Source organism: Strigops habroptila, chromosome 6, assembly GCF_004027225.2.
Source record: "Strigops habroptila isolate Jane chromosome 6, bStrHab1.2.pri, whole genome shotgun sequence".
Lineage (NCBI taxonomy): Eukaryota > Metazoa > Chordata > Aves > Psittaciformes > Psittacidae > Strigops > Strigops habroptila.
The window spans coordinates 60428297-60441570 of record NC_044282.2 but is presented as its reverse complement, the minus strand read 5'-3'; the positions used below and the strand labels follow the sequence as shown (position 1 = coordinate 60441570).

Below are 13274 nucleotides of genomic sequence, written 5' to 3'. Positions count from 1 at the left end.
TTTTTTTAAGTAAGCTCTTTGATCAGACAAATATTTTTAAAAGGAAAAACAAAACAAAGCTGTTCTATAAAGCTCAGGCTCATGACAAGGGCTGTTTGAGAGGAAGGGATTACACATGACAAAGATAAGGTTAACCTGATTCCCTAGTAGCCAAGCCCATATTCTTAGGTATTGGTGTATAACTTTCTCACAGTTTACACAGTTTAAAAAGAAAAAAAAAAAAAAAAGAAAGAAAGGAGCAGGTTAGGATTTGGTTTGTGCACCCAGTTAAGCAGCTATGCCAAACATTATAGTTTTATGGTTCCTTACATGATCACACTGCTTTAACCCTATTTACACACTCCACGTGTAAGAGCAGTTCTGGATCACATTTTTATGCCATCTAATTTAGAGCTGTATTCCACCCTCCCTTTTTTCTTTTTAAATTCTCTAGTGAATAATCCCACTGGGGAACCATCTTTTCAGGATAAGGTGTTACAAAGTATACAGATGACAAGATTCAGCATACAGATGCTGAAAAACAGTACTAACTGGATTAGGTAAGATGAGTCTTTCACCAACACAGACTTGCATCTCACTTCATATATTTTCCCCTATTATTTCATTAGACCTATTTATGGATGTCAGCTTTGTTCATGCAGTGCCTGAGGACTAGATACAATCCACTGAACAGTCTCAGTGTATTTAAATGACAAAAAGCTGTAAGCCGTTCTGATTAGATACCCACTCTATCTCAATACAAAGCCATGACAACAATCCCCTCACTTTGGGGGAAAAAAATACCCTTAAGGGTTTTTTTTACAATTCAGAAGACACGCAAACTAAAATCAAAACAAAGTTCTGTTTGGGCTTTTCCTCTCAAAAACTTTCACAACCTAAAAATTCCCGCAATGCAAAAAGCAAGGACAGCAAAAATACACCTCCAAAAATGCAGTGCAGCTTTCACACAAAGTGTAGTTAAAAAATGACTAAGTTTTCTTGATATATGAATTTGTGCGTAAACCATTTATCAATGACCTGTTTATCTGTGCAGCAGAGTCCCTCAAGCCGAGGGCCATGTCATTCCCCTTTGACTGATTAATTAGCCAATCAAGGGATATTTTTCACTGTGAGGCATGATGGTTTATTCCAACTAATGCACGGTCTCTAATGGTAACACATTAAAGCCAACTCGGCTCTTTAAGCCTATAGCAGTGACCAAAAGGGAAGGAGAGAAGATTAATCAAAAGAGCTCCCCCCAGTTTTGTTTCTGTTCCTAACAACCCCCCCAAGGAACTAACACTAGAGACAAGACTCTTCTCCAACGAAGAGAGAAGAAAAAGCACCATTTCTTCCAGATAGGGAGAAGAGGAGGTATCTCCCTATCTGCTGATATCTGAACAGCAATAATTTATCCTCAGTTGATTAACAAGGTGCTTATAGAATAGGCAACAAAACATCAATACTTTGCTCTTCCTTCTTTTATCAAAAGCACTGCTAGGACACCATGCTGGGTAAAGAAATTTTTACCAGTGCTCCTGCAACAATCTCATCTGCATGGAGAAGTAATAAAAATATGGCCCAAATTAACACCTGCAGTCTAATTCACTGTTTTTTCTGACTTGCTATATACGGTGATACAAGTTACCAGCTCAAAGCAACAGTTAGTATGTGCTGCCAGAAGATTTGCTCTACCTGTACCACTTGTGTACACCAAAGATACATTTAGCCCTTCAGCTGTATTGCCATGCTGTTCTCCTTGTGAGATTGTGTCACCAGCTTTTCCTGCCTGCCCCTCAAGCATGGGCAAAGGCCTTGTACTGCTAACTGCTGGCTTTGGGGCTTTTTGGTCAAGAAGAAAAAGCAAAATAGACAAAACCTAATGATTTCCTGCAACACTGATGCTGCAGAACACAGTGAGCTCCCATCTGAGTCAAAGAGAACTAAGCCACTAAATTGAGTGTTACCATTTTCTAGACATCAACTCTAAAAATCTGTAGTAAGACATGCTGGTCAAAGTAGCAGTGAACAAGAGGCTGACAGAAACCTTTCTAATCAGAAGCAGGTTCCTGAAGATATCAAACATGTAAAAGCACCATTATGTTGCTTCTTAGATTTTGCTACTAGGTCACTTGCCTCTTCCCATCAACCAACTTTAAAAAAAGTATTTAAAAATACAGCCTTGACAAGAACTGAATAGGTCAAGAGGGTTGAGCAGTAATAACATGCCTACAGGAATGCTTTACACTGAAACAGAATACATTCAGAATATTCATTCTTGGACAGGATGTACCTCACTTAGATGTCCCCTACGATCTCTGAAGAGGCATGTATCCCTAGGAAAGCTTCGGCTTCATGTATCTTCACCATCTCTGAAGACAGTGAATGCATCTGTTTGGGCACCTGTGACTCCTAGAATGGTTTAGGTTGGAAGGGCCCTTAAAGTTGATGTAGTTCCAACCTCTCTGTCACGGGCAAGGATGCCTTCAACTTGACTAGGTTGCTCAAAGCCCCATCATCACTATGAAGGGAGTCTAAAGAAGACGCCTAAGTCTTTTACCCATAGGCGTGTGGGATTAAATCCCACCTTTTGTCACCTGTGTTTTCATTTGCCTTGGTTCTTCGCAAAATGTTATATTCACTCTTCCCAATGGCATGCAAGACATTACACAGTTCTGTTCTGAAATGATCAAGTGATATACAGGAATAAACACCATGCAGTTCTAAATTTTAACCCCAAATTTCTAATTACAAAATAATACCAATCATGATATTGATGTCTGTGGGTTTTCTCAATTGTGTCTTCTAGGCAAGTGGCAAGCGTAGTCCGTTGGGTTTCTTCGCCTGTAACCAAAGTCTCTGTTGCAGAGGTAGTGTACAAATTAACTTGCTCTTAAAATGCAATTTTTCTCTCTGACAATAAATGTATAATAAAAAAAGAAGGAAATATGTTAAAAACACTATCTCAGTGTTTTCCTACTGTCTTCCTCCGGAACACACTGACAGCAATTACATTTTTACTCTGATTTCTTAAGGAAGCAAAGTTTCCACAATCTTTCTGCCCAGACATTTGTGTACATCATGCACTCCTTTCACTCCAGCAACTTTTTAATCCACCCTAGCAGAAGCTCAAGGTATTTCAAAGATATTAAGACTTTAAAATATTTCATTACAACAGGCAGCTGGACAGAGAAGGCCAACAGATCAGAGTGCACATGGACAGGGATTTCAGCATGAGCTCATCTCCTTAGTCACAGAGAATCCAAGCACAACACAACCACAGGAAACCAAGCTTCAGTGCTGGAGCTGCTCACAGAATGACTTGTTGGGAGATGTTTTACCCAAACCAATTCATCTGTGCCCACTGCAGCGGGTCTAAAAGTGTTAAATTCAACTTTTTTTCTTGGCATCACTTACTAAGGAGCTGGGATTTCCCTTAGGAGACTCTTCCACTGCCCCGCTGACATCACTGCGAGGAAGCCTGCTGAAGAGTAAGCTTGTGTCTTCCTTTTTCTAATTGAAGTTCTCACCCCCAGTACCATTCTTGGCTTTTGCCTACTCTGATTACTATCCCTTCCCTTCCTCTGTTCCTCCCTCCCTCGACCCCCAGATATTTATAGGCAGAGAGGTCATCTTTTTCTGCCTTTTTTTCTGAGATGAACATATCCAGTTCCTCCACTCTCTCCTTCTAGGACATGCCCTCTAACCCTGTCACCCATTTTACACTAAATCTTTTTGGACTCTCCCCAGGTTTTTGATGTCCTTTTTCTGTTCTTCTCAGTCCCAAATACCTCATGCTAGCTGTGGTCTCCAAAGCAGGAAGGTGAAAAACCTAAGTTAATTTTTATCTAACTTCTCTTTTCTGCAGCTTTCTGTTCCCTTACATTGCTGGAAAAAAGAAACAGCAAATTAATTTATATGCTACCTCTGCAACAGAGACTTCTGTCACAGGTAAAAACCCAGCAGAGTAAACCTGCAACTTGCCCAAAAGTCACAATTATGAAACCCCACAAACATCAGTATCATGATTGGTATTTTGCAGAGAGAAAGTTGAGGCATAGGGATTTATTTCAGTTTACCCATAGCTTCAGTAAGCCCATGGCAGAGCCAGACTTTAATGGATTTTCAGTTATGTCCCTTAAGATTAGCCAACATACTTTTCTGATAAGTGCTGGGAAATATAAGTCAGTTGAGGAAGTTCTGCAAAATGTGTCAGAAGACAATTTCCTGATTACAAAAAAAAAGTAAGTGAACAAGCAACAGGGTGGATAGTTACATTTCTAATGACTAACACGGAAGAAATCACTACAAACTTGAGACTTTCAGGCTACTTGGATTAGGTGGTTTAAGGGAACTTACGCAGGTTTATGTCCAAGTTACAAAAATTTGGAGGAAGCAGATTACTCATCGAATGGCCTGAGACATGGAAGTGAGATGGATGCAAAACATTCTGGTTTTTATGCATCTGAAACAGAGTTATTACAAATGCATGAGCAAATCAGAACTACTCCCCCAGCCCCCAAAGCGAAATCAGTGCCAGAATCATGTTGTTCAGCAACCAAGTTGGGACTGTCTGTAACTCATTCCCAAATCCTCAGTCTCACTCAGAAGCATTTTCTCCAGTGATAAGGCTTCATCAGGAAACACAGCTGGATGGAGGAAGGAAATTCTGAGAAGCAAAAAAAATAGTGGGGGTTCCAGGAAGTTCAAGCAGATAGGAACTAATGGAATTTGTTTTTCTGTCTCTCCAGCTCCCAGTGTTTCTAAGCAAGTGAGAAAATCAGAGGGAAAGTAGGGGCAAAAAAAGTCTGGCAGATCTTACCCTGCAAAACAGGTCCTCACTGCAGGTCTCCAGAGAGCATCATAATTACAATTCAATATTTTCGATCACTTACTCTCCCTGGGAAAAACTGCAGACGTTTTCAATTTAGGTCCACTCTGAAGACCAGCCATTGTTTTCTCCCCCATGTTCTTTTTTTTCACTTGTTTTTATTATTATTTTTTAAACAAAGGTCCCTGCACAGTTTCTTAAGGAGGTTTTAGTTGGACGTAAGATTTATCAAAAATAATAATAATTTTAAAAATCCCGTTATGTTTAACATTCAGGAGAATTAAAGGCTGCAAGTGCCTATGATTAGTAACACATACCTCAGAACCATCAAAACAACAGCTTTAACTAGTATCTTGGTCTTAGTACTTCTAGAGAAACTCCTTTCAACCCTCAGGGGCAAAGAGCATTTCCTTCCATATCCTTTGCAATTCCACTCTTTTGCAATCTTTACAATCCTCTAGTCAACTCCCTCTTCCTTTGATAAGGTAGATAATTCAAATTTCAACATCCCCACTTACTGCAGTAATGTCAATGTGAAACAAGAGAAAAGATCCATTAGCCAGATCAGTCCTAGGTTACTGAGGCAGTTAAAAAGTGAGTCTGAGATCAGCTTTGCAGTTAAGACAGCTCAGATTAAGCCAGGACAAAACATCTTCTGCCAGAACTACTCCACAGGACAAGAGCATAAAATGATTGCTAATGACCATACTAGAAACAACTGAATGTGACAAATTGGAACAGCAACCCTGTGACATACCTGATTTGTTAAGATACTGGTTATCACAGCAGCAGTTCAGAGGTGACATATTTTTGACAAACACTTCGGAAGAGCCAGGATTATCTCCCTGGTCCAGAGACCAATTCATTCAGCCTTGAGCCCTTCCACTAGTTTCCATTCAACCATAAGCACAGAAGGAGTTTCCTGGGTTTTGCTTCCCCCCCACCTCCTTTTCCTAATCTTTAAGAACTGTTTGGTATAACACCAGCCAAACAGCCAGACCCAGTACGATGACACTGCTGATGAGCATCAATGTAACATCACTGCAAGGATTTACTGCATGTTAGGCTATTTGTAAAAACGGAAAAGCTCAAAGCCTGTGGGTACAACAGCTCTTAGGCATAAGAGAAGCTCTGCAACTCTCTCAGATGAAAAACCTGCCCATAATGCCATCAGTGGCGTACGTCCTTAAACCTTTACATAACTTTCACCATCTCTGATGCCTTTGGAACTGCAAATGATCACCTAACTCAGTCCATTTACAGCGTCAGCATTTTGTCATTCCAAAATGTTCCCACCTTCTGCTCCTTAAGTGATCTATTTCATCCATCTTGAACTTTGTCACAGGCTTAAAGTTGAAGCTTTAAGGAAGGGAGATAGTCAAAACTCAGCTGGACAAGGTCCTAAGGCAACTTGCTATACTTGACCCTGCTCTGAGTAGGGTGACTGATCTAGAGACCTCCAGGTCTCCTCCAATATCAGTAATCACATGATTCTATGAAGTTCTTCCATGAAGTTATACCCAAGATGGTTCTGATCCTGGATTGAAACAACTAGAAATATGGGAAAAAGAATTATGCTGAGTATCTTTGTCAAAAGGTCAAGAGTGGAATGACAAGTCTATTGCAAACTGAGGATAAGCCATTCAGTTCAAACCAAATCAATACTGAATGCTTCTCAAACTGTACCTCTTACAACTGGAAACCTGCAATCAGATTAATGGACAGTAGCAGTGCCAGCACCTATGTAAGTATGACAACTGTCCTCATTTACTTTGAACAGGGTCAGCAGCATACAACTAACGTTTGCAGGAGCTGCAATTGAAAGGGACTGCAGCCTTCCACAGCCTGAAGGCATACCCCAGGGCTCTGATGAACACCAGGACTCTTCCTACATTATCTCTGCACAGGAACAGAAATGATCAACTCACTTCCAGGGGAATGACAGCACTTTCCTGCTCTTCTAGTGCACTCTCTGCCACATCAGGGAACTGCCCAGAGCCTAGGGATTTCAAACCAGAATGCAAACACATGGAGAGAACAGTACTGCAAATCCTCACAGGATGGTTCCATTTGTGCCACCTTAAGGACCAGGCCCTGGAACATGATGGAAAAGGATCATGAGCATTCATGGGTGCGATGAAATGAAATTGCTCAGAGCTGGAGAGCCTGAGCAACGCATTTTTGTTCTGTGCAAACTCCACAGATCTCTGATCCGTGAAGAAAACGGGGTGGGGGAAGCAATTGTGCTGCCTCTGGCTTTCTCTCCCTGTTGCTGCCTAACAGCAGACGGTAGCCAGAAGACAACAATGCAGCTCCAAATTACATTACCTCCTGCCTGTGGAGATGTGGGTGCTTAACAGGGAACAGTCTGTGACTTTTTGCCAGAACCTTGAACCATCAGCTTACAGTTCAGTGAGGGGAAAATGTAAATCTGCACAGTAGCCATCAGCTAACCACTGCATCAGTCAAGGGATCAGCAGAAGCATGCACAAACTGACACAACCTTCATAGGCAGCCATAAATGCACGTGATCCGCAGTGTCTATCAAGAAAAGAACAAATGCTCTACAGGGTAAGGTCCCAGGAGAAGCAACAGCACTTTCCAAACTTTATCTTTTTAGTTTCAAAAGATGCGGGACTTGAAGAGGAATCAAGACCAACTATGCGGAACAACTCATGGGTGGGCAAAATCTACTCCCTTAACCATAGCACTGTTGATTGCATTGAATCGCAGTTTGTCTTGCTTCATATTGATCTGACAGCAAGGGAGCTAAGAAGTAGATTCATGGCATATTCACGTGATTAAAAGTGTTAATCAAAGGGGCTCTGATGGTGCAAGCTTACCTACAGCATTTGAGACCTCTGACAACTCCCATGGACTTGAAGTCCTCAAATGCTTATTTCAAGACAGTAATAAACTAAGATGGGTTCTGCTATGACTGATGGTCTACCCCAAAGTTACTGCCTTTCAAACCAAACCATGTGTTCTGTGACAAAGGCTCATACTGTTTTTCACAGTGGCAGACAAGACAGGACAGTTCTTAAGCTTCTTCTAGCTTCCTAGTTTAATCAGCTGCAACAGTATTTTTGCAGTTTATAGAGAACAGTACTCAGAACACACACCACATTTTTCTCTGCCACCAATAAAGCTATCAATAGCTTTAAAACCTACAGCAGATTCACCGAAATTATAACATTATATGGGATAATGGCAAGACCAAATCCTTCAAACTGTTCAAGACACCCCACTGAAATATTATTTTATAGTAAGAGTTTTATCCAGGGGAGAATCCCCAGTGGATTTCTATTTGTTCTTCACAAACTCCCTTGTCATTCCACCTAGCATTCACACAGCCATCCATTTCACCACTATCCAGGATCATTCTTCTCCTACTCCTCCCAAAGTTCACAGTGGCCTACTGCGAAGTTACAGAATTTTCAAGAGCACTGTACAAAGAGCAAGGTGTCAAACACGTTCAGAAATGTCTACTGAATTTCAGGCCCCATCTTTCCCTCTGGACAAGAGACGTCAGAGAACTCCGAATCAACACAGCAATTCTTGCAATATATTCATTTGTGCTTTTCCAGATGTTATTTTTTCCAAAGCATTTTTCTGGATATGATAGTCATGTCATAGTATAAGTCTGCTATTTTATATACCAATCAGAATCATCATAGAATGGTTTGGGTTGGAAGGGACCTTAAAGCTCATCTAGTTCCAATCCCCCCTACCACAGGCAGGGACACCTTCTACTAGACCAGGTTGCTCAAAGCCCCGTCCAACCTGGCCTTGAACACTGCCAGGAATGGGGCATCCATATTGCTCAAAATAGTAAGTCTATTCTCTGCAAGTGCAAAAATTCTAATGAATACATAAGTAAAGTAAAATAAATGCTAGCACAAACCTTGATCTCATTACACAATGTTGGGGAAATGGTCTTCTCATTAAATATTTATGAGTGTTCAAGCCATCTTTGAATCTTCTGTTTGCAGCTGCTCAGCCTTTCCGAATTCTTGTGAAATAAGAGTAGTTTGTTGAGACTGGCCAGCTGCTACTGAATGTCAAATTTTACTTTGGATATTTATGGATCTCTCAGATCAAGCAAAATTTATGTACTTTGCCATGTACACTGCCTAACAAGTGTAAAACTTAAACACTCAAGTTTCCTAACTCTACAGAAGTTATAATAATTCAGAAGGTGATGTATTAAATTCACTCATTTCCTAACGGTTCAGAGCACAGCCCTCCAACTGCAGCCTTCACACAGAAACAACAGCAATTTTACAGGCAGAAGACTCCTTGCTTTTAATGGCCATGTGGTGATCTCATCAGCAGAAAGACATTTAAATATGGTTTTGTTATAAGGAATAATACACAAGGAAATGAGAAAGGTGAAGCCTCTTGTTTACCTGTCCCTTCAAACTCTTCTGTCGCTTCCCAAATATGCAGGACAGATCATCTTCACTGCGCAAAGATAGATCCTTACCTGAAAGGCGTAAGAGGAAGAAGTAAAACTCACAATCTTCACATCTGGTGATTACAGGTACATTTTGATAACACAGAGACTCACGGAGGTAGACATTCTTTTTGGATGTGAACAAATATCAAGGGGAGAACGTCAAAGACACTAAACGAAGGCTGACCATGACTCCCACATACAGTAGGAAACGTGTGTGTGTGTGTGTGTGTGTGTGTGTGTGTGTGTAGGGAGAAAGGCTGGTGAGACAACATCCATGGCCTGCTGGTGTATGTCCACAGGGAAACCTTTCACAGCAGCTTGTTTCCCCCAGATTGGCGCTGCAATTGATACAGCAAGATGAGGAAGCAGCCTGCACTATGCTAAAGGGAAGAAGAGTTGTAACCTCCTACATGAGAAAAGTTCAAGGAGAAACTGCACACCTTCAGATTCTCATAAGAACTCCCCATCTCTGACAGAATTAGAGAGTTATAGCTCCTTCATACAGTGAAAAAAAAATATCCATCTTTACTCAGTGGGGACTTTCTTTGATTCATGAAATTACTTCTGAAAAGCAAAACCTCCATCTCTGCAACACACAACTTGGAACAATTTCAATGGTGAAGTAAAAATTTCACTGAGTTCGAGTAGGACCATTATTCCCATCTGACTGCTGTGTGGGTAGCTGGATATCAGACATGGAGCATAGCAGAGAAAGCAAAAGGGTGTGATGTGATACTCTGATATGGGCAAAAGTTTAGCCGATTCCACAGTGCAAAAGCCTTTATATTGAGTTGTCCACAACTCGCCTCAGAAAATTCTTGAAAAATAAAAAAAGCCAGCAGAAGTTAAAGAAACAAAATTAGCCCAGACAGGCCAACTTCTTAGGAGTCTACTAGGGTCTTACTCCACTTGATTTTCTAATTCCAAAACCATTGACCTCAAAACCAACCTAAGAACTTGTCATAGGCAAAGAAAAAATATAATCTGATTATTCCACCTCTTTCTTCTTCTCAGGATCCTTAACTGCCCCCAGAGAGTAAGATAGAAAGTAAGCATCAACCTAGAGAAGAAAGTGCTACCTGACTTTCTGGTGCCTCGCTGCACAGCCCCTAGACGTCCTTACCCAAGCTAGCTGGATGAGACTGGTGGCTGTTTCCACCTTTACCTTGGCCAAGGCTTGGAATATGACACTTCCAACCATTCTGCTCCTCCTCTTATCCAATGCTTTCTTTCCATGCCTTCCATCCTTGAATGCATCCCTCTATTTTCATTCTCTTAATAGAAAGCCAACTTAGCTGACAGTCCAAACCTTTTTCAGCATTACAGTGGAACAGCTACTCAAAAAGCAATTGAAATTACTGTCTTAATCTCACATTGGTGTGTATTTCCCAGATCTGAGCATGGCTGCTATGGCTATGTGTGGTGCCTGCGTTCCCCCAGCAGCGAGGCTACAAAACAGCAGCAAAAACGGAAGCTGCATTTTCTGCCGTCGCTGCTCCCTTCTCCCGCTTTTGTGTGAGCTTGTCTTGCTTAGTCTAAAAGGAAGCAGGATTGGACTTGAACAACAAGGGCCACAACAACATTGGCCTTTCTCAAATAACTTTTCCTCTTTCCCTGAAAAAGGACAATTTCCCTGTTTTAGACCACAGAGGGTACAATCAAACAGCGGCCTACCTTATAGAAACACTGCAGCCAAACATATCAGGGATACTGTTAATATGAAAGCCTCTTCCGTATTTTACTGGCTCAAAAGACACTTTTTTCTCTATATTTAGTAAAAGGTTAAATCCAAATCAAAATAAATCCTCTTTGCTACCACCTCAAACAGGCCATGGCCTCTGTACTTGCAAGCCCTGAACCAATTCAATTGTTAAATGTCGTAAAGTGAACAGGTTCATGATTCTATGTTAACATGTTGACTTCAAGGCCAAATTATTTATTCCAAAATCCCAAACCCCAATAATCAGAATTCTGCCTCCACTTAGACATCAATTACTTCTGTTTTAACAGAGGCATTTGCTATCTGTAACCATTACACAGACCTTTAAGTTTAATAAATTAGCCATTAGTGGAAAACGATCCTACCCCATACACATGAAACCTGTATACACACACTGTGTGCACATGGGTATGTGAAAGGGGAAGGCAACCACTAAAGACATAAAGCAAGGGACTGAACAACTGTCAAGAGCCAAAACCAGGGATGGCTGAAATAATGCCATCACTCGAAGAAAGAAATTGTGAAACTCCACGAGTTCTTGATATAGTTTTTGTGGCCACCAACTACTGTCCTAATTTAGCCAATAAAGTAACTGGTAGATGTAAGAGGGTTTTCCCTCTTCCTGCATTCAGCTTTAATCTGACCACTGATCTTATCCATGTGATCTCAGCAGGGGTTATCGGAGATTGCAGAGGATAGTGCTGTGCAGATGCCCAAGTAACTCTTATTACCCTTGCCTCCCCTTTCCATCCTCTGCCCACACACAGATCACTCAGAATATTTACTGTTCCTTTATTCATCTGATGATTCCTTCAGACTGAAATTGGTTTATTCAACAATATCAGCTTAAAGCCACTCAAAATTGTACAAAATAGAGGAACAGCATATTATAGCTTTAAGTAAGTTGCTGCAGGCAGCATTCCTAAACCAAGATTTTACTTGCCAAATTTAGATCCCAGAAGGCAACAGATCACCTCGACACTTTTTTTTAACTAATCTTGGCTAGAGCTTATGAAACAATGGAACTCCCCTCACCTTTTGCAAACTTCATATAATGGACACGCTTCTTGGAAGATTTGGATTTTTCTTCCAGACTGAATGTCTTCTTCTGATTATTCACTGAGGACTCTAAAAAAGCCAAAACCAAACAGGTTACAATCCTATCAGAGACATTCTAACCACCAAATATCAGTATCTTCAACTTTCTCTCTCAAAACCAAGTCTCAACATATCACAATGTATTACTGAAGGAAATATGGTAAGTTTTGTTCAAGACATGTTATTGCTCAACTTTTTCTTTTTGTCACATCCCCTTCCCTTCCCAATCTAATGTAACTTGAAAAGGCAGATACAGGTACTCCAGGTCAAAGGCAAATCCATTTCTAAAGTAAGAAAAGAATAGTAAGTCAGGGTTTATTGTGCTGTTTGTTTACAAAATACCTCCAGTGTCATAGTCTGAGAAAGATGTAAGAAACTACAAAAATAAAAGACTGAACCTGACTGGATAGAAAGAAAAAGGGTAAAAAAAAAAACCAAACACCACCACCACAGGCTTTTCACTTCTAACACTATAAAAAGTGTCTCTATCTGGACACAGTCTGATACATCTGTGTAAGGAAATTAAAGTGCGGCAGAGCTTTTCTGTCACATCCATATTATTTAATTTTCCTAGCTTGCAGAAGAGGGACTGCATCTGAACTGTCCACTGGGATGGTCTCTGGGTTGGCTAAGTCCCAAATTCACTCAGAAGTGGTTTGGGAGAATGTTAGCTTGTGCAGGTCAAAAACATGTAAAGGATTAATCTGACTATTTAAGAGTAGAGAGATCAAGTTCCTGCGCTGTGGCAGGTTATTTTACTGGTACAGATGTATTCTTTGAATCCACAGAGCCTGTTAATTTAGAAGAAGTTTTCAGAAGCTCTTTGGTTAATAACTACTTTATTAGTCCTGTCCTGAAAAGAAATAGGCACCACAGGATTCTCCGCTCTGTAACTCTAAAAAAGTCTACTCTGGTGAGATGGTTTTTTCCCTTCCAGTGACAACTGGGATGGGTAGGAAGATCAACCCATACCTTGAAGGCCAAGGTGAGTCACCTATTCATATGATCCCACCCCTGAAAGTTCTGCAGACCGAGCTTTTCTGACATTGGAATTAGAGCACTTCACTGTTTGGTAGGTAGTGACAAGGAAAATGAAATCCACAGCCTGCAGCGAGAGACCAGATTACCAGAAAGCACTCTTGAGATCTACTCTTCCAGCCCTAAGAAGACAAAGGACTAGCAAACTC

The 13274-nt window shown here is 40.8% G+C and overlaps 1 protein-coding gene across 3 annotated transcripts in view; it reads right to left on the bottom strand.

Annotated features, from left to right (window-relative positions):
- Positions 1-13274, bottom strand: part of PINX1 (PIN2 (TERF1) interacting telomerase inhibitor 1) — a 63019-nt gene that overhangs the window by 38895 nt on the left and 10850 nt on the right. For all 3 annotated transcript variants that reach the window (XM_030489911.1, XM_030489912.1, XM_032920013.1), the window contains 2 exons: positions 12025-12117; positions 9220-9296 (listed from right to left, as the gene is read on the bottom strand). In XM_030489911.1, coding sequence (XP_030345771.1) covers positions 9220-9296; positions 12025-12117 — 170 coding nt within the window. The remainder of the gene's footprint in view (positions 1-9219; positions 9297-12024; positions 12118-13274) is intronic.